The sequence below is a fragment of the Hetaerina americana genome, unplaced genomic scaffold, assembly GCF_022747635.1.
Source record: "Hetaerina americana unplaced genomic scaffold, ioHetAmer1.1.p SCAF_3, whole genome shotgun sequence".
NCBI classification, from domain to species: domain Eukaryota; kingdom Metazoa; phylum Arthropoda; class Insecta; order Odonata; family Calopterygidae; genus Hetaerina; species Hetaerina americana.
This window is the reverse complement of record NW_027286874.1, coordinates 14,193,507-14,216,195: the sequence shown is the minus strand read 5'-3', so window position 1 is coordinate 14,216,195 and position 22,689 is coordinate 14,193,507. Positions and strand designations below refer to the sequence as shown.

At 41.2% G+C, this 22,689-nt stretch overlaps 1 protein-coding gene across 2 annotated transcripts in view; it reads left to right on the top strand.

The window, feature by feature from the left end:
- sick (sickie) overlaps positions 1–22,689 on the top strand; it is a 934,611-nt gene that overhangs the window by 80,543 nt on the left and 831,379 nt on the right. For both annotated transcript variants that reach the window (XM_071588441.1, XM_071588440.1), the window contains exon 2: positions 13,877–13,992. In XM_071588441.1, the coding sequence (XP_071444542.1) occupies positions 13,877–13,992 (116 nt within the window). The remainder of the gene's footprint in view (positions 1–13,876; positions 13,993–22,689) is intronic.

Genomic DNA, 22,689 nt, shown 5'->3' with positions numbered 1-22,689 from the left:
GGCCCGCCCACGCCCGACACCCCCCCCCCCAAGGCTCTCTCTTTCTCTTCCTATCTATATTCCCTCCTTCAACCCATCGCCCTTCCGCCCTATACGTCTCATTTGTTTTACCTCATATTTGCCCGTTACTGACCATCGTGTCCCGCTGCAATGCCAACGTCGGTGGGCAACCAATTCAATTGGATGGAAAAATCTACTCTCATGTTTTTAATGTAGGTTTAGCTTGATAATCAATGACTGTTTTAATATCTCCCCAAATATTCCTCCACTCGTGCCTGCCAAAGTGAGGGGATGTGATGATTTTTCTGAGGTGAAATGCGTTCTTTGGAGAATACGTGAGCGCTCAAATCATGATATGCGCACATCTTTAGCGGTATAAATATCACATTTTGTTCCGAAGTAGTCTCTCATGGATAATGTTTTCGGTAAACATAAGCTTATCCTTGTGCCAGCCTTCTGTTTTTCTTTGAACTTGTTGCTTTTTGTGGATTTGAGATTTTATTAAATGTTTTCTCGTTTTTTCCCCACTCTAGCACTTCTGGGGTTTTCTTTCCTTATCGGGTTTTGGCTTTAGCTTATAGCATCTGGTTTCCCTCTTCCAGAGGTTCTTGTAATTTAACCCACATCTCAGTACCTCAAAGTTTTGGGAGAAATTGCTTTTCCCTATTCTATATTTTTCTTCGCCTCTTTGGCGCCTTTTAGTTCGTCCTTCAACCCCTCGGCTTCCTTTCCTCTCTCTTTTTTTCCCTTCGTCCTAATCCTCCAGATGCGGGATCACTCGTTCCCGAAGGCTGGCTATTTATGACGGGTGCCGATCGTGCTGAACTGAAGTGGATCCCCTCTGCGGGTGGTCGAAAAGGAGTCCCCTCCAATCAATGGATATGCGTTGCCTGGAAATCCTCTGGCACCTTAGTTTCACTCTTAGCAAATTTAGTTTCTATTTCCATGGCCTGAATAATTTTCAACGATTGAATTTACATGTTATATGAATTCTGATGTTACTTTCGTGTTTGGGTATTTGTTTTAATTTTTGCAATTGCCGAAATAGCACTCCATGCGCAATGCTGTAGGTATATAAGCCCGACTATGCAAATATATTGCGGTGTCAATCCAGACCGTGGTTTGGTTTCTGATACCGTCTAGAAGTGGCTTAAATAAGTTAGGTAAAATGATTTTTCGGGCAGTTGAAACTCATTTGACGAAACTTCATGGAAGGAATTTATAGAAAGACATCAATGCTTACGGATCATTCGTCCACTGCGTTAATAAGTTTATGCAGTACACAATGAAAAGGGAAGGCAATGAAGAGTTAGATTATTTCTCATATGTCAATGGATGGGAATATTGCAGCAACATATAATGGACTGTAATTAAAAATAATGGTAGTGTAATAATGAATAATCTATGAGGATCATCCTTTTTCGATCTAAGTTTGCAGGGTGCGGCAACATAACTTCCTTTTTTGAAAACATTTTTGCGTTTGAAAAAGCGTTTTGTATTTGAAAAAAATCACGCCAAGTGGACTTAATTCATCCGAACACCAAATATCAGAGACGTTTTACAGTAACAATATGTTCGATGGCGTATTGCAATGTGACTAAAACAAAAGACAAAGCAGGTACCTTAATGTTCGAAAGTTCCGTAGTTTAATTCATAGCAGCAATGAATCAGCATGTAACTTAGTGCTATCTTTTCATTTATGCCTTGTTAAATATATTAGAACATACCTTCATAATTTTGTCACGAAAACCACGACATATTTCCAAATACTTATTTATATATATACTTCGCAAAAAGGGAATCTACGTATTTTATGTCGATTGCCTATGTTTCCCTTATTACAAAAGCCACTCATCTAACGCCCGCGCGTAGTCAACGGCATTTTGAAGCGGCTCACAAAACTTATCCAATGCTCGACCTAAAGATGGTTTATGTGTTTTCCAGTGATGAGAAGCACAAGAATATTTATACAGTTATATATTAATACTATGTTCAACATCCCAATACCAATCAAATTGATCTGCATCCATCCTTCCTGCCTCTTTTTGATTTCTCCCAACAATCCTCTCTCCTCCCCCGCCATACCTAGCACTTCCTCGTTTGTTTCAGTCCACTTGACCTTTTCCATACTTCTCTACGCTTCCACATTTCAAAAGCCTCCAATATTTTACTATCATCCCGTTTCAGTGGCTGTGATAGAGGGGAGAATATTATGCAAACGCGGAAGGCGTAGGAATAGGATAGGCAAGTTGGCCGGAATGAAGAGAGGTAGGAAGTATTTGGAATAGAAGAGGGTCTTATTGTAAAGTATGAGGTCATAATTTTTTTAAAGAGAGACAAGGGAGTTATCTCATTGAAAAAACCGTTAGGTAGCTTGTGTCCATCCAAACCCTACCTTAACAGGTATATTACTATTAATTATTACATTAATGATATTAATACAGACAAGGTTCTTTGAAACTTGACGTGCGCCTACCTACCTGTTAGACACCGTATTACTTAGGGTTTTACCCGAGTCCCAGTGACCGCAGGTCTTAATTATTTTTTCGGTGTTAGGTCTAGTTGTTGTAGCATTTAGTATCCTGCGAAACGTGCTTATTGAATCAGGTTTCGACTCCGAGGGAGGTTGAACAGGAGAAGGCTGTGGAAATTGTTAAAAAAATATCCCTTGTGAATCCTCAAAGTTCTGCCTCGCTGCCTTCCATTTGTAAACCTTATGTCCCTCACTCACAGCCTTCTTTCTCTCCTTTCTTTTTCGCATCCTTCCACGTAAACACCTTCGGGTCCGTTTCTTTTATCCCACACCCCCTTCCATCAGTTAAATCGGAACATCTTATGATGTGAATAGGTTCGCCTCAGACATCCATCCCTTTTCAAGTACGGTGGGACTCCTCTCGGCTTTGGGATTTGTGGCAGAGGTGAAGTGCGCTCATTAATTCAATGCGCTCTATCTCCGCCAAAGGTATCGGTTCGTTTCCTTCATTGAATGAGCATCCCTCTTCGCAAGTGGTAGATGAAATTTTAAAGCATATTGTCGCGTTTGTTATTATATGTAAGTCGATTCATTATGAAATTTTCCAGGTAGTGCACCTATTTCAAAAGAACAAAATATTTTGGGATTTCGAATCGTGGTGATTATTGTGAAGAATTAGGGGAGATGCCCAAACTTTACTGAAGTGACTTTATTTGTTCAGCCGTAATTAATTTTCGCTAATGAATTATTAATTAGCAAATGAAAAAATTGACTCAATCCTATCTATGAGCTAAAATGATATGCCATGAAATGGAGCACATGCTATTGCCTAGTACAAAAAGGTATTGAAGATTTATTACTATTATATTGTAATTTTTAGTACTTAGCACCTCCCGTGGATAAAATATTGGCATCTTAAACTATTTTGAATAAAATTTTGCAGTTAGTCAAGTTTAATGAGAGAATTTGAATTAACTCCAGGGAAAACGTCTCGAAATATTTCGAAAGATCGTATAATCGATACGGATCGATGGTTCATTCACACCGTCAATTATTCCTTTTTCATACACGTTGGTGCCATTTTCCCTCACATTCTTCCTTTTCTTTCCGAAAAATAATGTTCCACTCCTAAAAAAGGTCGATATTGAAGCCGTGTGGTATGGATCGCCCATAAGGAGTAAGTGCACCCCGGAATGGGTGCGTTTCGCCACCGATCCGATTTCCAAGTGCAATTCGCACACTCTCTTCCCGATTGTTCCTGCGCATCCTCCCTCCTCAGTCCATAAAAACATTCCTTAAAACCCTGTAGGAGTACGCACGCTTCATTGTCTCTCCCATTTCAGTTGTGAAGGAAAAGCTTTCAGTGACGTTCTCAATCAAAAGGTTCGTTGACCTTAGGACCGATTGGTGATTAGCGTGTGCGACATCCCGAGTGTTCAATCGGCGTAAGGCGTGCACTGGATCGCTCGAGCACTCAAATACAACTTCTAGGTACTTCGAAATGCATCCTCCCTGGCAAAATTAATTATTTCACCGAAATCGTATTCATTCGGGGTATTGAAATGTGCCACGGGCGCGTGCAAACACGTCGACAGTTTTGCATGGAATGTCTAGGCGTCATTCCGCGTCGCCAAGGTTTTGGAAATTCGTGAAATGTTGAACATTTTCAACTCGTGCAGCCAATAAATTTGCAATCATTTAGAATTACAATTTTTTTTCATTTGAATCTGAAATCAGAGGGAGAGCTGCATATTTGTCCTCAATTCATGGATACGGCAGGGTACTCGTAAGCTTCGGAATTAAAAAAAAAGCCGGCGAATACGTAAAGTAGTGGTAAATCATTAGACGGACGTGTTTTGCAATGTGGGTCTTTATTAACCTCTCTTAATTGGTCTCCTATTTAATGCTTTCCTTTTGTTCGAAATGCCTTGAATTTTCTCTCCTTAATTTCATTACAGGAGGAAACAAATTTTGTTCACATGATATTTGTTCGCCTCATATAATCCAAAGGAGGCAGCAAAGATGGATGCAGACCGTATTGATTGGCTGTGGAAAGTTGAAGATGTTGATAGAGGAGAGAATGTTAGGTAGACGAGGAAGGGATTGAAATGGAATAGGGATAATGGGCGGAATGAATAGAGGAAGGAAGTGTACGGAGATGAAAAGTAGCTTATTTTTATGTTAGTTGCCAGGTTTTGTTATATCAAGAGAGTTAAGGGAATATTCTCTGTACCGATTGGTGGCTTGTGTCCCTTTTAAACCCACCTTCACTGGTAGAATACCAAATAAAAATCGAAACGCATGTGCCGTTGGAAAGCGGTGCATTTAATGAAAATCCTTAATATGGCATTTGAACACTGTCAGTTAATTTGTCAAATCATTTAATTTCATTTCTTTGGCAGATATTCTTTGTGTGTTTTCTATGAATCATAAACAGTCATTCGATTGTGGATGGAGCGTATTGCTTTGTAACGTTGTCTCTCCATAGAACGTCTTTTTCAAGAATTTCAAGCCACGGATCGCCTGTTTCCCTATCGTGGCATTACTATGCTCACCCCTTTTCTCCTTTCATTGTTCCCTTCTTCCCCCCTCGCCCATCTCTTCTCTCTTTTAATCCTCTCCCCCTCCTTGCTCCACAAACCATGGACTGTGCAAACACAGGTGTTGCCTTCCCTTTATCTCTGTTTGCTTTCTGATGGAATACGCTATCCCGCGTGAAATATGTTTTGCCTTGCCTACCTTTCATTCCATTGTTAAGTTTAATATTAACTTTTTCCATGTAAACTGATAGCTCAGTTCATTTGAGCGGCTGAAACTTTAATTAAAGGTCAAATGATAATTGAAAACAAGACATTATTTTAATGCGTTTTGATCTTGTGGGTAGGGTCATGGTTCTCCCATTGGGTAGTTAGTTCTATGAACCTTATAATTAGAAATTATCAACGGGGATTTCTTCTGGGTGGTCACCGAAGAAAAGGAATGGACCCGCATACTCTGCTGAGTGTTTACTACTCATCGTGGGGCGTCGTGCGAGGGAGCTCTACCCAATTCTCTAAATCCAGCCTTGGGTGTTGATTAGTCTGATTTATCCTCGGGGAGAAAATGTTTACATTGACAGTGAACTCAAATTATGTAATCAGTTCTTTACAAGGCTTCTTTTATCACCGTAACGAGAGATGATGTATGCAACGGAGGATCAAATGCATTTGAATGAATTTTATCCTATGTCAATCAGTAGTACAATAATAACCGTTTCAAACGTAATTATTGAAAGAACGTGAATAGACATGACTCCCACCTGTTGTCCTGTTGATCCGTCTACATATTAATAGCATGCAGTGGCGGCTTGGGTCAACGCAGTTTTGTAAAATAAGTGGAAAAGAATAGTTACTAAACTACTAAAATTAGGTTGATTTTTTGCCATTTTCCAATTCTGCTAGTTTTCTTTTTAACAGAATTTATAAATTTATTACGGAGTAAATGAATTAATAAACTGACTAGGCTTAGATCTAGTTGGCGCTATCTTTAATTTGATCTTACCTGTAGAGAATATTAAAATACAAGTATTTCAAAGTGTTATTATCTCAATACACATATATATCGGTCACCCGTTGACCGTCATCAATGAGAAAATTGTGGAGCGTCTCTAATGCGTGTAGAATAAGGTCGGATATCCCCAAAAAGCTCAAATGACTTAGCTGTCGTTCGCCTCCCCTAAAAACTAATACCATACCCCAAAAGTATGGTGTTGGGGGCTTAATTTCAGTTTTCCAGTGCTTTTGTCAAAAAACGACGGATCTTTATCTTTTTCAGCCGTCATCCTCTTTCTTTGCCGCCCGTCACCCGCCCCTGCCTTCTCCGTCTGCTTTCCTTTCCTATATGCATGCGTACGTGCTCGTATTCCCCTTACTCGGCTAGATTTTCTGAATAAGGCCCTTTGAGTAAAGCAACTACCCTCTCCTGTCATGCTCGCAAGCCCCTCTTTGTATCCTTCTTGAACTCCTGCTGCGAATCACACCGGCGACGGATCCCCCTCTCCCCCTGATAATCGCTAATCCTAACCGGTGTTGCCATAGCTTTCTTTGACTTGTTATCGTCTTAGTTGGCGCCCTTTCCGAGCACTACGACACCGAATAGTCTTCGGTGAATAGGAAAAAAGTTATTTAAGATAGCGAATTTTAAATATTCACACGATAGTGAAGGTAAAAACTCTTTTAATTTTGATGACATTGGTGAAATAAATTCGCGAAAATTTTCTCTGAGAACCTTTTGTAACCGGTAGAAAATTTCTAGAACTCTCTCCGCCCATTTTTGCCCTTATATTTGGTAATGAAATTATTTACCTTAAGATTTTCTGTAAAAAGAGACGTTTCAGGCGTGATATGGTGGAATATCATGATTAATTCAAAATTGGCAATTTTCCACAAAATAAAATTTAAATGTGATGTAATTACATTAAAACCGGTCGCATTAAATTTTATTTTGTGGAAAATTCCTAATTTTTTATTACTAACGAAGATCTTCTACTATCTTCGTGTTTCATTTTAAAATAGCGAAGTTTCACAAGCTTTTCGTTGCACGGGTAAGCACGTGGCTTAAAATTGGGATTTCAGGGTGTGGTGACCAGGGAAGGGAATAGTGCTTTACTGTAATTCTTTCCTAGCAACCATAAATACATTAAGTGTACCATGTAATCGTATCCTTCTGTTGATGAGGTTTTGAGTTTCGTCCCCTCGTCTGTTGCGCTGACTTCGTCTCCTTTACTTACTCCTCCCCGACTTTGCGTCATCATTCTCACATTTGAGATGTAACCGGGCCGGGAGAGGGAGTAGATCACATTTTTCCCATCATTCAGTGCAGTAATGTGATAACTTGAAAAAAATATTCCAACGCTATCACCATTAGCGCCGATTAATGAGTTTACTAGCGAAACTACACGTAATCTGGATTAATGTGATTCTTAACTTTTTTTGTACTCAATAAAACGTTGGAATTAATTTGGCATCCTATTCGTCGCTGAGAACTTCGTTATTTTCCTTGTATAAATACTCCATATATGCGAATTCTTACTCGTTAATCTGTCTATTAATACGAAAGACAGGCCAAATCAGTGATCCTAGCCGCGAAGAAGCCGAATATCACGAAATATGCCCCGTCACCACCAGAAGGGTAATGGCCGCTCGCTCTCTGTGATTGGGAAAATGGGGAAAACAGTTTTTTTCTTCTCCCAGCCGCGAAATTCGGTGCTCTTTGTGGGCCAATTATTCAATTCTATCGCCGTCTCAAAAAGGTGGATGTAGCCCAGGAATGCAGAGTTGGCAACGCTGTTCCAGACACTTGGTTCGTTCTCCCTCTTTCTCTTCTTTGCATTCCCCCTCACAAAGGTCTTTCCACCCCCTCACTCAACACCCAGCCACCCCCGCCGTCCCGCCTCCATCTTCGCTCCTTGCCTTATCGCCCTCCATTCCTTCCACCCCCTCCTCCAGCCTCGTCTCAGTCACTCCCTCTTCATCGCCGCGATTCCTTTAATGGCCCTCCTCCTCTCATTCATCCATCCCCCTCCCTCCCTTCTTATGCATATCTACCTGCACTCCCTCGGACCTTTTCTTGCCTCCCTCGTCCCTTTTGCTTCTTCATTTCCTTTTCGCTTCCCTCATTTGGATTAATGCGTATTGAGGAGCAGATTGCTGTTTAAATCTCTCCATCGCGAAATCGTTTGTTTCTCGTTTTATCTGTGTTCCCCCCTCCTATTCCCCGACACGCGCGGGCGGTTCTCATTTTTTATGTGAGTTTGCGTCCATTATTTCGGCATGGAAATTGCTTTTTCCCCTGCCTCCTGGTACCCATTTGGTGGTTTATTAGAAATGGGATGAAATAGAATGATACTCCCCTAAGTGGGAGTCGTAGTTAATTGCGCTATTCACTATTATGAGCTCAAAATTTTTCTCGTGGTGGATTGATCCCGGAGAATAGGAATATGGTGTTGGATGGACCTAATTTTCCGGTACTATTGCCCTCTGATAACACCGTGGTAGAGACGATGCTGCTGCCGAAAGTAATCGGATTTATGAGGGGAACAACTTATTTTATTTTTGAATACTTAGAGCACTAAGGATACACGTGGAGGCATAAATTATATAAATTTGTCACGGATCTATTGAGATTTCTTTCTTCTTCTTATTTCATATTTATGGTGTTGATCAATGTAATATCGACATGCATATAAATTCATGTAACCATTCAGTGCTATGATAGCATGCTTTACGGAAATGCGCTTACGATTCCTTGTATTCAGGCTATCATTTCATTTATTCCCAAATCAGTGATCTCGGGCAACGCGTTGCATCATATCGATTATTGCTAACATTCTTCCAAACGTGTAATCTCATTGTGGTTGCGTCAGCATTGTTTTTTTTTCGTTTTCGAATGATACCTGTCTGGACCGTGAGTTCTCTCAATTATGCAGGATGTATCAAAAGTAATTTAATTATGTGTGAGACAGAATTATTAGTTAAAATAATCCTCTCTATAGCATAAGAAAATATAACTGGTATAATTATTGTTCTATCTTGAATATGTTAATTTTCGTAAGCAATGAATTCAAAAATTGTCAACAATCTAATATTGTGTTGAGATCCACGATAACCTGGAAGAGTGAGGCTGCAATCAGTAAAGGTTTTCCTTCATGTTTTGCCTAATCCAATACCAAACCCGTAGCCGAGGTAGGGAACCTCGTGAAAAATATTGTCAAGAGCTGTTGACTGAAAACGTATCACTCGGAAGGTTATGGAATTGGCACCCTGACACACCCACGTTCTTTTCTTCTTCTCCAAAGCCCATATTTTATTACAGAATCCCTTTCTCCAACCCTCCTGGCCTCGCCACATTCAGTCCGTTCCCTCCGGATTCGCACATGCGGATTCCTCTCCCAAACTCCCAACACCTCCCCCCCCCACGCCCTGGTGAAGCGTTTACCTGCTCTCACTCTGTATCTCACCCCCCCATCCTTCACATTCAGTTGCATTCACCTCCTCGCCACTTGTACACTTTCACCCGCCGACTTCCTTACCAGACAACCCGAGCCCCCTGTGAGCGTATCGCCCTCAACCACCACCACGTATCAGGAACTATTTTTGGGGAAGGGGAATAGGACCTTTTTTCGCATACAGTTACGAGCAAGTTTCTACTTGGGAGTGTATATTCAGTTCTTTTTATCCTCTTGCTCCATTTTTTAATATTTCTTTAAATTTTCCAAAAAAAAGTTTTAATCGGAGTGTTTGAATTTTCTTTATTTCCGTTGGGGTTTTCATTTTTTTTGTTTAGTGGGAGGAGAAACTTTTCCAAATGCTGAATTTCAAATGAAGTTATAGGAAAAAAGTTTTGCGCATTTAGAATTTTTGATAATCCCCTCGGACCATTTATTCAATTAATGAGGCCAGGAAGAATTTCGTTTTTAAACGAAGTATGGGGAAGGAGTTCGTCTTGTATGTCTTTTTTAACTTGCGACCTAAATTCTTGTCAAGTATCGTAATATCCAGTGACATCACATTATAAATTGTTTTTTCCCATCTTTGCCACTTTTTTCAAATATTGTAAATTTAACGCTTTTAATTATCATTTCTGTTGAATTTTATCCATGTAACTGCAGTAAAATTTCCTTTTAATAATTATACTTATGTCAAAAATACTTTGATTCTTATATTATAACTTATTTTTGCTAAAATGCCTCCACCTTGAAGTAAGCAGCCACGTTAAGGGTTCAATGCGAGGCCTACATTCACAATAGGAAAATAATAATTAATCATTGAAATTCCAATATGATTGAGGTGGTAACAGTTATTTAAGGAATAGTGAATTAACTCTGTAAGATAATTTCATTCAAAAATTTGCATTTTACGTTAAAAATAAATTAGACATTGCTTTCAACGTTATTTATGAAATGGCGTGTTGCTTTGATTTTGGTACATTTTCGGTATCGGTACATTCACATAAGGTATTATATCATATTACAAGTTATTATTTATACAGGGAGGTGCATGAAGTAAGAAGCTAGTTTAGCTGTGTTGTCGAACTCGTTCACATATATACAATACAGAAATTTAGTGTGGCTGTATTGCTTGGTCTAAATATAAAGGATTTTACAATAATAATTATTAATAGAATGAAGAAGGGCCCTTTTTCTTCAGTACATTTTTTACAATGGCAGAATATTCATTAAAACTTGATCTAGTTAGTTTCCATTTTAATGTATTATTTATAGCATACCCATTATGAACAGGATATAGAAATGATACACAAGATATACCAATTATATACAGCTTGTATTATATACTGTAAACTTGTAAAAATGATGGGTGCATCCAGTTAATTTTCTTATGAAATGTAATAGATATTAATAGGTCATTTCGAGGATCATACGAGGGTCATCCGGAAAGTAGTACCCGTTCGTGCCGCATGAAGTGCTGACGACGCGAGTAGCCGCTGGACGAGGTCAGATAGCTTCAGTGGCTTGTCTGCCTTCTCTGAGCCAAGTTGCGTGACGCTAGCATTGCCTGTGTTGTTTCTGTGATTGTTTACAATGTTTAAAAAAATTGAGAACGCCGCCAGTTGTGAAGTGAGGGCAGTGATTAAATTCCTCAATGCAAGAAACGTTCGCCCATGTGATATTCATCGCCAATTAAAGGAGGTGTATGGAGACAATGTAATGGACGAGTCGTCTGTTCGGCGGTGGTGTCGCAACTTCAACATGGGGAGGGGGAACACACACGACGATGAGCGTTCGGAGAGACCGTCTGTCATTACAGACCAACTGGTGAGCTCAGTTGACGAATTCGTGAGGAACGATCGGCGCGTCACAATTGATGACATCTGTGAGCATTTTCCCAATGTTTCTCGAACAATTGTTCATGAAATTGTTAAACACCATCTGCATTATGCAAAAATTTGTGCAAGATGGGTCCCTCGCGTATCTCAATGAGCTGGCGGCGAAGGACTATGCAGCAGGAATACAGAAACTTGTCACACGTTATGACAAATGCCTTAATTTGCTTGGAGATTATGTTGAGAAGTAGTTTAAAGTATCCTCTTTCAAATAAAATTTTTTATGTTTGTTAATATTTACTTTTGTCTTTATATTTCACGAACGGGTACTACTTTCCGGATGACCCTCGTAGTTATATATATTTTTCTGAGTTGATTTATTAACTTATCATTTGGGTCTATACTTTGTATTCTTTGTAATACAATATTCAAAAATGTCTTTGGTATTTAGTAGATTGAAGTTAGTTTAGTTACTTATGTTGATTGCACAAGTAAACAAAATACTCAGAGGTTTGTTAATAGTTTTCCACTTCCGCGACCATCATCAGCTGAATTTACATGGTGACGCAGGGTCCATACATACACACACACAAGCACTCTCAGCAAGGGGGGTGGAATGATGGGTGGGAGGAAGGAGGTGATTGATCATAGTGGTGTTTCATCACTGATGAAACTATGGTTTGGAAAATATATATTAATTTGTGAAAATGCGGTGCTTTTATTTATTTATCTGCGCGATGGAAAAATTTCACCTGGTAACGCTCAAACAGAATCCTACTTTATTGCAAAAATTTGAGCTCGATCATAAAGCTAATTTTAAATCAACTAAACGTGTACATAAATCAGAAAAATGAACCAGCTGAAATTAGAATTTCATGTCTCGTCTTCTTGGTCGACTTTCAGTGCACTCTTCTTCTCTTCCTGTATAACCGTTGGCCCTTCCTCTCCATCTGCAAGAAGGAATTCACGACACCCCCCCTCACCAAATGGAGTTATCTGGTCTCCAAGGGCTTATTCCGGGTTGCCTCTGCCGTATAAAAAGTAAAAGAGGATTGAAAACGAGACATTTCGCGGACGATGAGCTCGAGAAGCACGCCCCTTCGTTCGGCGGTGACTTGAACGCCCGCCGCGTAATCCGATAAACAACATCCGACTCGACACGTAAGGCGTCCGTCCGCGCCTCCCCCGGGAGGGTTGCTGACTTGGAATCGAGGGCGTATTCGGAGGAAGTCTCCTTCCTTCCTTTTATTTACTCCCTCGGTCCCTTTATTTCCCGGTCCGCCGTGTGCCCCGTCGTCTCCGCGGTCGCTCTGAATTATCGCCGACCGGGAGAATTACTGCACCAATCCCAAGGGCGCGCTGGAGGCGGCGCGGGGCGGTGACATACGATAATTTCACCACACACTCCCCGCAATTCCGTTGGCCCCTCCATGGTCACATGCTACCTCATAATCTTTCTTCCTCAGCGGGGACATCCATTCTGCTCCATTCGTGAGTAAGGGAGTGCATTGACACTCATGCACGAGTGCACATTAGCGTAAAAGTTCTCTTCCGCGTTTTCTCACATTCAGCCGTCCGAGTTGTATTAATGACAAATTGTCTGCGAGGGGCGGTCTTCCTGGTGTTCCTCATTTTTGTCACGGATAGTGAGAGAAGACGCACGTGAATTTTTGTCTCGTCCATTGATCACTGCCATCCTCATTCCTCGGTCTGTTATTGCCTTAATCATTCATGGTTTCGTATAAATTTAGCGAATGTATGTTTTATAGCGGAATTCATCTTAGGAAAATGGGATATTTTCTATGCTAAATACACAAGGTGGTCTTTCTTAGACTACCTTCCATTTATAATTCTGCGGAAACCCATCCTTGCATTCTGAAATGATGTAGTCAACATTACATGCGAATTTTTTGGTCAAGATGTCACGGAAGATAAGATGTATTGGGATATATATATTAAATTTAGGGATATTGAAAAAAATATATTCTGTTGCTATCTCTATATTTTTCTAAGGTACAACTATGCCTAGACCACTGGTGCGTTGAGAAACTGATAACAAAAAGTTGTTGTTAGAATTAGAAGCATTGGCAATTTATAATGATTCAAGAGAAAGGTATTTATCAATCGCCATCCCTGGGCCGTTTTTGAACAAACCAGGAATGCGCTTTAATATTAAAGCGACGTAATGGTGCACATTTTTACTCCTTGGCCTTTTACTTTGATACTTGCTTCACTAAGTTAAAAATGAATTTCAATTGAATTTCTCGGATGAATATCTAAAGCTACGCATGGAGTGCAGCTACTTCATGACTCTAAGTGCCAACTGTTCTATTTTTGGGAAAATATTAATTAGCGATATTAACTGTGATATAATCTCATTGACCTTGGCATTCATCAATTTAATACGGTAGTGATTGGATGATGAAATCATCTAAGGGCTGGTAAACCTGAAGATGGTTCTTAATTTTGCGTTGATTCTGAGAAGTACTTCTATGAATGGTGGCTAGCATTCGTAGAATCCTAGGTTTGCATCCGTTTGCATTTCTCCCTCCTAACTTTCTCCTTTCCCTTGTGCCTTATCAGGTTGCCTTCGCCGTTCCACAAGCATGGCGGCGCCACGAGTATTCCGGTCCCGGCGTCCGTGCGGCGCTCTGGAGCTGACAAAGGACGATCGTCGGTGCCGTCGGCGGCTCCCACTGGTGAGTACTCACGAGACTACTATTTACTTCCTCCGAAGTTTACGTGTTCCCGTGCCTGCAATCGGGAATCCAGGGCAATCATCGGTGGCTCGATAATTTTACAGACCTTTTATCCACCTGCCCGTAGCTTCTTAATGAACGGTGCTTAAGAGGGCGTGCAGTGATTAATTAAGGACAGCTACGATGAGGAGGGTATGTATAAATTCCAAATTTTTCGAAAAAATCGGCTCGAAAAAAGAAGAAAAAATTTAGTTTAGCGTTAATCCTTACCAAAAAAAGGTTTACAAGTTTAGGAGATTTGTGAATTCAACTGTAAAATGATTTCATCCCTTTTCTTGCCAAAACTATACGCAGGAGTTTTTATTTAGTATTTGAACCTTTTTTCATGTCGTTCTTTTGTCGCGTGCCAATTCATTCTAGTATGATGCTTCGTACGTTAAAAGGCTTATTTTGCTACCTTAAATACATTGCGTGAATATCATCTATGCGTTGTTTTTCTTCGATTTTATTTCACAAGGAAACGTGTTAATGTCACAAGGAAGCATGTCCGCGTTTAGATAAATGGAGGAGCTTTCAATTGATTTGATTATTTGCTTTGCGTGATGTAGTTACGGTAAAACACTTTTGCAAATTACTCTAGCGGTATATTAACTGTCAGCGTCCTGACTGACGTGGCGGGCTTGGTCAGTAAATTTCGCATTTGAATATCTTTTCCTTTGAGCGCTTTGAGTCGGTGGCCTTCTGGCCGCTAGCGAAAATTTATGGCTCCGCCTATCTTTGTGATGGACGTCGTTATTGGTGAACTCGATCTCAAATACCAAGAAGTGATCTCTACACAAGAATTCCGCTTATTATGAGCCATCGAATATCTTAAAAGTCCTTCCACATTTGAAGTTGGGCAGGTTTAACAGGGAAATAGATTTATCACTGGAGTTATTATTTTATTTAACTTTAAACACAAGAGATAAGAGGAGGATGAACGGAAATGGCGTATTTTTTTGGAATAGAGTTTTCGCTCATAATTCGATAAGACCACTTGAGGCTAAAGGATCGTATCAATAAATATCACGCCCTTGAAGGGCCCTAAGAGGGCTGTGAATCATCGCCGTCTGTGTATTAGTTCTCCTCCCTCCTTATTTCCTAAATTATATTTGAGTCACTGCTATTCTGAATAGCCGGACTCGGAGAAAAAAATTATGAATAACATTAGGTGGTATTTATGGATGATTAAGCGTCCTATATGGGTTCAGTATGGCCTAGTAAACGACCCTGTTTATTAAGGTAATTTGTTGGTCATTATTCCTTCCCTGCGTTAAATGCGTATAGATGAAGTTGAATGAGAAAGGGTCTGGTGGAAATATTTGTATACAAATTATGCTGCTTCTTGTACCCTACTTTATTTTAACGTCATATCTAGTCGTTCACAGGTTCTCACGTCACCTATTACTTGCAGTTAGTCTTCTGAAACCATTTATTCGTTGTCTACAATATAAATATTATTTTCTTTTTCATGAATATTAATGGGATGAATTGGTTACCTCGCTTTCAATGAAGTTCTCACTTTAAACTGTAAGTTGACTTCGACGAGGAAAATATCATGATAAAATGAAATGTACTTGTTTGTAGTTCGCGGCAAAATTTCCTGAGTTACTTATAACGTACAGGATTAAAAACACGTTTTTATTATGAGCAAGTATACGAAATATTTTCACCATGGTCAGCAGCTATTGAAAAATTATTCCTGCACACAAAATTATACGAAATTCTTCAAAACGGTTTATTGTATAGAAGGTTTGAAAATAATTTTTTCCTAAACTTTGTATAATGCTTGAAGGTGGAAGCATATGGCACTTCGGTGAAGAAGTAATTTGTAATATTTGCTCCGGGACTTCTTTTTCATGCCTACAATCGCGGCCTCAAGGAATAAACCTCAAGGCAATGGGGAGATAGGTCCACTCCATGTTGAATGCTTCACTGCTGTTCAGGACCAAAGAAAATATATTCCCCTACAACTTTGGAGAATGATTCTTAGTTGATACTTCTTCATATGTTAATCCGTCTGCGTTTTTTTTCAGATTTCTTCTTACTGTAGGGATATTCTAATTCCTGATGGATTTAACGTCTGCATGAGAGATTTTATCTTTCGTTGCATTGGGTGTTGATCATTGGTTAAAGTAATAGGAAAGCCACATACGAGTTGAGGTGTCTCTCGCATGTCAAGGCAATTTTATGAGGGCTACTCTACTGTCTTTAATAAAATAAGTGCCGAATAGGTACGTGCACTCCGCACGAATTCACTATCTTCATAATTCATAATCACGGTTCAGTATTTCGAATGAGCCACCTGAACCGAATGATTAAAGTCTCGGCATTTTTACTTCGTAATTTTAATTCTTGAAATGTTTTCGATTTCTGTTACTTGTTTGCGATCTAGTTTCAGATCTACGGAGTTTCGAGAGTTGACTCCAGTGATTTGTTTATCCATTGAAGCATGACAAACCCTCCACTGTTTTCTTGTACTGTCCCACGTGCGTTAACTATTCATCGTGTTCGGCGTCTTCCTCTCATACGAGTGTCCATGTTTGCCCGCCATATAAGAACGTTAAATCGATTCTGTCGTGGCGGAGACGAACGACTTCGGCGTCAAAGGGCCGTCGAGCGGATGACGAACTTAAATATCATCTCAAGGGCTCTATAATTCCTCCGACACTTTTTTACTGACTGAGACGCACCATGCGTTTTTATGGCGCGTTTGGTCTCTCCCACCCCTCTCTCCGGGGGCGTGGCGGAATCATCTCCGGAAAAATAACTTAATTTTTATCGTCTAAATGCCCAGAATGGGGTTGAAGTGGACGAGGCGGAAATGGGGCGACACTCTCTCGCCCGCCCACTTCATCGCTCCCCCGGCGCCCCCCCCCTTATCCTCTCCCCATTTCCTTCCTCGCGGTCGATTGATTGCGTTTTTTTCGTCCACGGGTCGCCATTCGCTCCCTTACGCATATGCATGTTCCCCCCCAAATAGGTCGGACCGGGATTGGCGAGGGGCACAGAAAAAAAGAATAAATAATTTCCTCCCGTACTCCCTTCCAAAAGCGTAACAACATCCTTTCCGTCGTCCCCATCCCCACCCCCTGACCCTTTTTTAAATCGAATCACTCTCCGACCTGAGAGAGATCCCCGTGCGCAGAACAATGAATGGCGGGTCGGAAAAAAAATCACGTCATCCGTCTTCTTTCCCAGAAAAAAACTACATTCACTTTCATGTGCACAAATTCTACCTTTCTCCATTCTCTTGTTTACTCAAGAGACAGAGAACCCACCCTCCCTCCAGTCTGGAAGCGTCCAGTTCATTAGAGCGGAGGTACGTATAAATAACTGCAGTGGATGCGACGGTACTTCTCTCTCTCTCACACTCTTACTCTCGATTCATCTTTCCGAGTTGAAGTGACCGTCGGGAATTTCGCTCGTCAGTTGTTGGGAGAGTGCGCCGGCCGCGATTCGTTTCGTTTTGGATTCCCCACGAAGAAGGGCTCGAGAGTCCTGATATCTATTTCAGTCCTCTTTGTTTTTAACTTGAGCAAATTTCATTTTCCGAGATTTCAGGAGTTCACCCTTCCCTATTCCGAGTAAACGTTCCTCCAGCACTCATTGTCATTCGCAGTTATCGCTCTTTTTGTTACTAATTTATACCCTATTAAAATCCATCCCTGTCTAGGAATGAAATTCATCGACTCCATCCCAGCTTACAGTTTCATTTTCAGTAGATATTTATTCCTGCACGCTTCTCATTTACACTGGGTAATCTTTATAAAAAATTAGAAAGCATAGGAATGAATCATTCATAAAAATAAATTCAGTAGCCTATATTCGTTTTATATTAAGCAATTTAAAAGGTAATACTATCCCGACACGTTCAATATATTAGTATATTTTTCTCATTTACGATTCATATAAGCAAAATTTCTTCAATTTTTCTGTAAAATATTTCTCTATATCATTCAGGGTTGCGAAGAAATGGTGCGGAATTGCGGTAGTCAGTTAAACTTCGTTTTCATTTTGTCGGGAAATCGTTCCTCCTTCTCGTAGTAGGATGATGTACCATATCGATGATGTACCATATCTATAGATGACATTTGCTACAAAAATTCTACACTTTCAGTTTGTCTGCCGTCCCTAGTGGGAGCGTCATATCACAGGAGCCGGACTAGACTTAAGATAACAATATTGCGACAGTTGGAAACTTACATTACCCCATGTGAATATTCTTTTGGAATGTGAAAATTTTAGTATTGGAATATCGACAATCAACTACGCACCTGGATGGTGGTGATATTTCATAGAGTCTTCAGGGTCAAACAAATGTTTTTCGAGAAATTCCTATGATTACTAAAAAATCAAGTTCTGCAACTATCACATTCGATTGCTATTTTCAAAAGTACTTGAAACCAAATATTAAGGGTAGGAAATAATTTTTTGCACCAGCTGACTAATAATTGGCTTACATAGTTGTCACTTGGTAAATATAAGAAATCGTGCATGCTTAATAAACCATTTACTCGAGTTTATGAGCATCTTCCTCCATCCCAGTATGCTTTTCCTTTTATGAAAACCCATTTGTAGATCGGACCGCGGATTGTGACATTGATTCGTCTAGAAAGCGAAATTTCATCATTTAGTATAGGCATGGAAATATCCTCACTTTAATACTCTCTTCACTCAATGCAAGTCTTGACGTTTGCATGGCTTGCGCGACTGAACGCCTCCTCGTGCGTGCATGCAAGTGTGTTGGATCGCGGAAGGACAGGACACATCGAGCGTACCGATCGTTGGCACTGCGGGAGAGGCGGATTAATGAAATGTTTTAACCGAACGTCAACTCGCGTGCGTGTGCTTCGGTGGACCCGCATGCATAATCCGAAAGGCGACGCCATATAGCCGTGGTTGTCCGTTACGCCCCGCTTCCCTTAACAGTTTCCAGACCGAAGAGTTTGGGGGGACGAAAAGACGAGTGGGGAATGTTTCAGAATAAGAGATTACGCTGAAGAGAGAGTAGCCGTTTTACAAAGGAGTTGGGTGGGTGGGAGGCTATTGGTGAGGGTGCGGGTGGAGTCGAAGAGAGCGGAAAAAGGACGGGGGAGGGGGTTTAAGAGGGGTAGGAGAAGGGTGAGAGGGGCGGCAGATGGCGCAGGTGCATGATGGGAGGAAAAGGGATCGGGGAGGTCGTAGGAGAAGGAATTCCCCGAATGCGCCCTCGCCGCTCCATTTCTCCCTCCCCCCCCAGGACTTCGCCTCACCTCCGCCCTCCCCCTCTCTCTCCTTATCCCTCCTCAATCCTCCCCAGCCCTCGTTCACGACCCAGCCTTCCCTCCGGAACCCTCCTGCCCAATAATCTTTAAAGTTGGGGAAGCGGGCTGTACCGAGAGATAGTGGATTATCGGTACAACGCTCCGCGATATCTGAGGGTATCATTTTCTTACGGATGTGAGACAAGGACATTGAAGAAATGAATGAGTGGAAACGATGATAATATGGCTCGGCAAAGGAATGGTGATAATCAAACGAATTGACTAATGGAGTGCTTAATTGAGAAGTCTCTACGAGTATGAGGGAAGTGAAAAGTTTTTTTTTTAAGACAAGAGGAAAGGTCATTGATGACGCCGTGAGGGAATTTTGCTCACCGATGGGCCATAGCAGTCATAGAAGGGAGGACGAGTGGAGGAAGAAGGCCAGGGGTGAATTACGAGAAGATGACGATGGTAGACCGAAGCACGAAGACCGATGAAATAAGACCCGACTGGATACGCTGGGGACAGGATATCATAATGATGATTTTTTCCCGTGAAAACATGTTTCCAGGAAAAGAGTTAGTTTGTCATAAGAATGAAAATCATTTGTAAAATCAATATTTCAATAGCCAATCGCCAATTTTTGTTCAGATAGTGCATTTTAGATGTGTGCATTTAATATTTGACTCCAAGCAATTAGTCGAGGAATGTTGGAGACAAGTGCACTGATGCCATCATGCCGTAAGGGCTTATCCGCCAGAATAGATATTTAGAGGAAGTGATTTTGGTTTATTAAAATGAACGAGTGCCCCAGAAATACCTCTTAAAGAACGTTTCAGTCCTTTCCTGAAAAGTAATTCTTTTCATGCACGCCACTTGCAATTCTTTACGGCACGCCGTATTCTTTGCGGTGACATGGCGCCCTCGTTATAAAATTATGAATGAAGGTGAAAATTTAAGCTATTTTAAACTTTAACACAGATTTGAAGGACATTTACGCCTCTGTTTTAGAATTGTCGAGTTTAACAAATACATGACGTCGTTTTAGTAGCAAAACCTTCCATGAATTTTGATTGAAAATATATGTTTTGCCCGGGAAAATTTCTCGCGAGAATGCAGAAACATCGATACGTGTTGCCCTTTCCTTCCTCTCCAATGTATCCGCAAAATTAAGTACGGGCACAAGAGCCACGTCTCCATTCCCATCGTATCAATCCTTCGTAGCGTTTAATCCATCACGCCTCGCTCCCCTCCTTTAAACCTACCTCACTCCCTCCTTCTAATGGCTTAGCTAGCACTTTAGAAGTTGGAAGATTTGAAATTAGCCAATGTTGGAGTTTCTCATTTTTGTGAGGATTCTTCTCGGCAGCATTGTGAGAGGGGGGGGGGTCGGAAGAGAGGGGGGCATCTGTGTGGTGGGGATTACTTCCGTGATGGGCTGGAAGCAGTCTGGCCCTCCCCGCTCCTCCGTTTCTCCGTATACCCCAAGGTCGACCGCTTCCCGTCAGAGGCATAGTCTGATCTGCACCTGAATGGCAATACACATTCGCGAAATTTACCGAACTGGATGACTATGATCAACGTAACTAGTAATTAACCTAATTTGAAGCTTACCGCGACTGCTAAGGAATCATATCGCTCATATTTAGGTGTCTATTTGCTTAAGGTTATCCGTCATTTCTCGAACTTTATTAATGGTAGCACTTTCGTTTTATTTAGCATTGAAAACAACATTTTGTATCGAAGTAATTTTTTTTGTAGTCGATATCGGGCTGTGATGTGTGCAGAGAACTTTGGTGGTGGGGTAAATTCGACAATACTCCTGCGTTCTTTCATGGGAAGGGTTTCCAGTTCGGTGCGAAATAATTAGCGAGTCTTAACGCTGGTTCTCGTGAAACCGTCGGGACTTTCCTATTATTTTATTGCTTTGAGGAGCTTTCAGTGAGATTTGTCAAATAAATCCTCGTGAAAACCTGGATATACGTAATAAGAATTTAATTAACTGCCTCATGGCTCAGGAGATGTTATCCGGTGATAGTGTTAATATAGCTTCTAATGTCCTGATGATCCGGGCTACTACAAATTTTGGCTCAGATCACTGACACGGCCTAAGATTTTAAAAGTGCGGAACAAATAGGTTTCCTGCTGGTGGAGTGCGAAGGTGGAACAGAGATACAGTCGAAATCAAGCTCTTGTTAGCTAAAGACGCCTGTGGGACCGGAGATTAAACAAGCGGTAACTGTACAATAATCTTGAGAATATTCCCCGATCCATTCGATCATCCAGTTTCGCACGGACGCGCTGTTGAAAAATTTGCCCTCGCTTTTTTTATGGAACTCTCAATCGGAACTAAATTACACTGCGGTGAAACTCCTTCCATATCCAGTTGGCGGCCTACCCTTTCTCATTTAAAAATTCACGGGACGTTTTTAAAATGCCAATTGGTACCCGTAAGATACCGTCTGCCCACGGAATGCTCTTTTTTACTGCTATCCTTTGAGTGAATCGCCAATCTGAATCCTCTCTGATGCACTTGGTTCTTTTGAGGGCATCATCGATGTTGGAAGGGAATTTGCCAGCTTTCGAGTTTGGAAAAAGTGCACATAGCGAAAGCACTAATTCGATCCAGGGGGAGTTGGGAAAGAGGATGCAGGGTGTGGTGTAATATCGCATTCAGGTCCCATGTTTTTTTTTCTCAACGGGAAAGGGGAGTGAGATTGGAGTTGTCGGTCGATGGGGCGGGTGGGGTGGTCGCTGATGCTTTGAAATAAATGGAGGTGAACGAGGGGTGGTTTGGGGCGGTTTGGGCGGGGAGGGGAGTGCATTTTTTTCGGGATTGGGGAGGAGGCGAGTTCGGTGCGTGGGTGTGCAACGTATCGGCGCGGTCGGTGGGAGCGGTCGAGGTAGGTGTGCCCAAAGCTCCTCCCCCCCCGGCTCGCCCCCTCCCCACTTATCTTCCCTCTTAAAACGTCCCGTACGGTTAATTTCGCGTGATTCATAGTTTCGCCGCTGCTCCCAGGCAATCGGTTTGTTAGTTCTTCCCTCGGATTGTTTCGTTTATTTATGCGGCCGTTCGGAATGGGACAGTAATTTTGGCGAATGGGAAAGCGTTCGCTTCCCCCAACTGGCAATTTTTTTAATAGCATGCGCGGGGTCAGATTTATGCTCATTTACGAAAGGAAGAGGAATTGGTCATTTTTTTAAATTTGGGGAACTCCCCTTAAAAAAAACGCGAAACACGTTTTTGCTTAAATGCCATCGAAAATGTGTGAAGTAATTTAAGTTTTTAATGAGGTTTTTCCGAAATACGAGCTGATCGATAATTTACCTCTTGTTTAAAAATAGTTAGCTGGTGAATTGAGGATTAAATGGACAGACAGGGTGAGAAACGAGACGGTAGATAGAAGAGCAG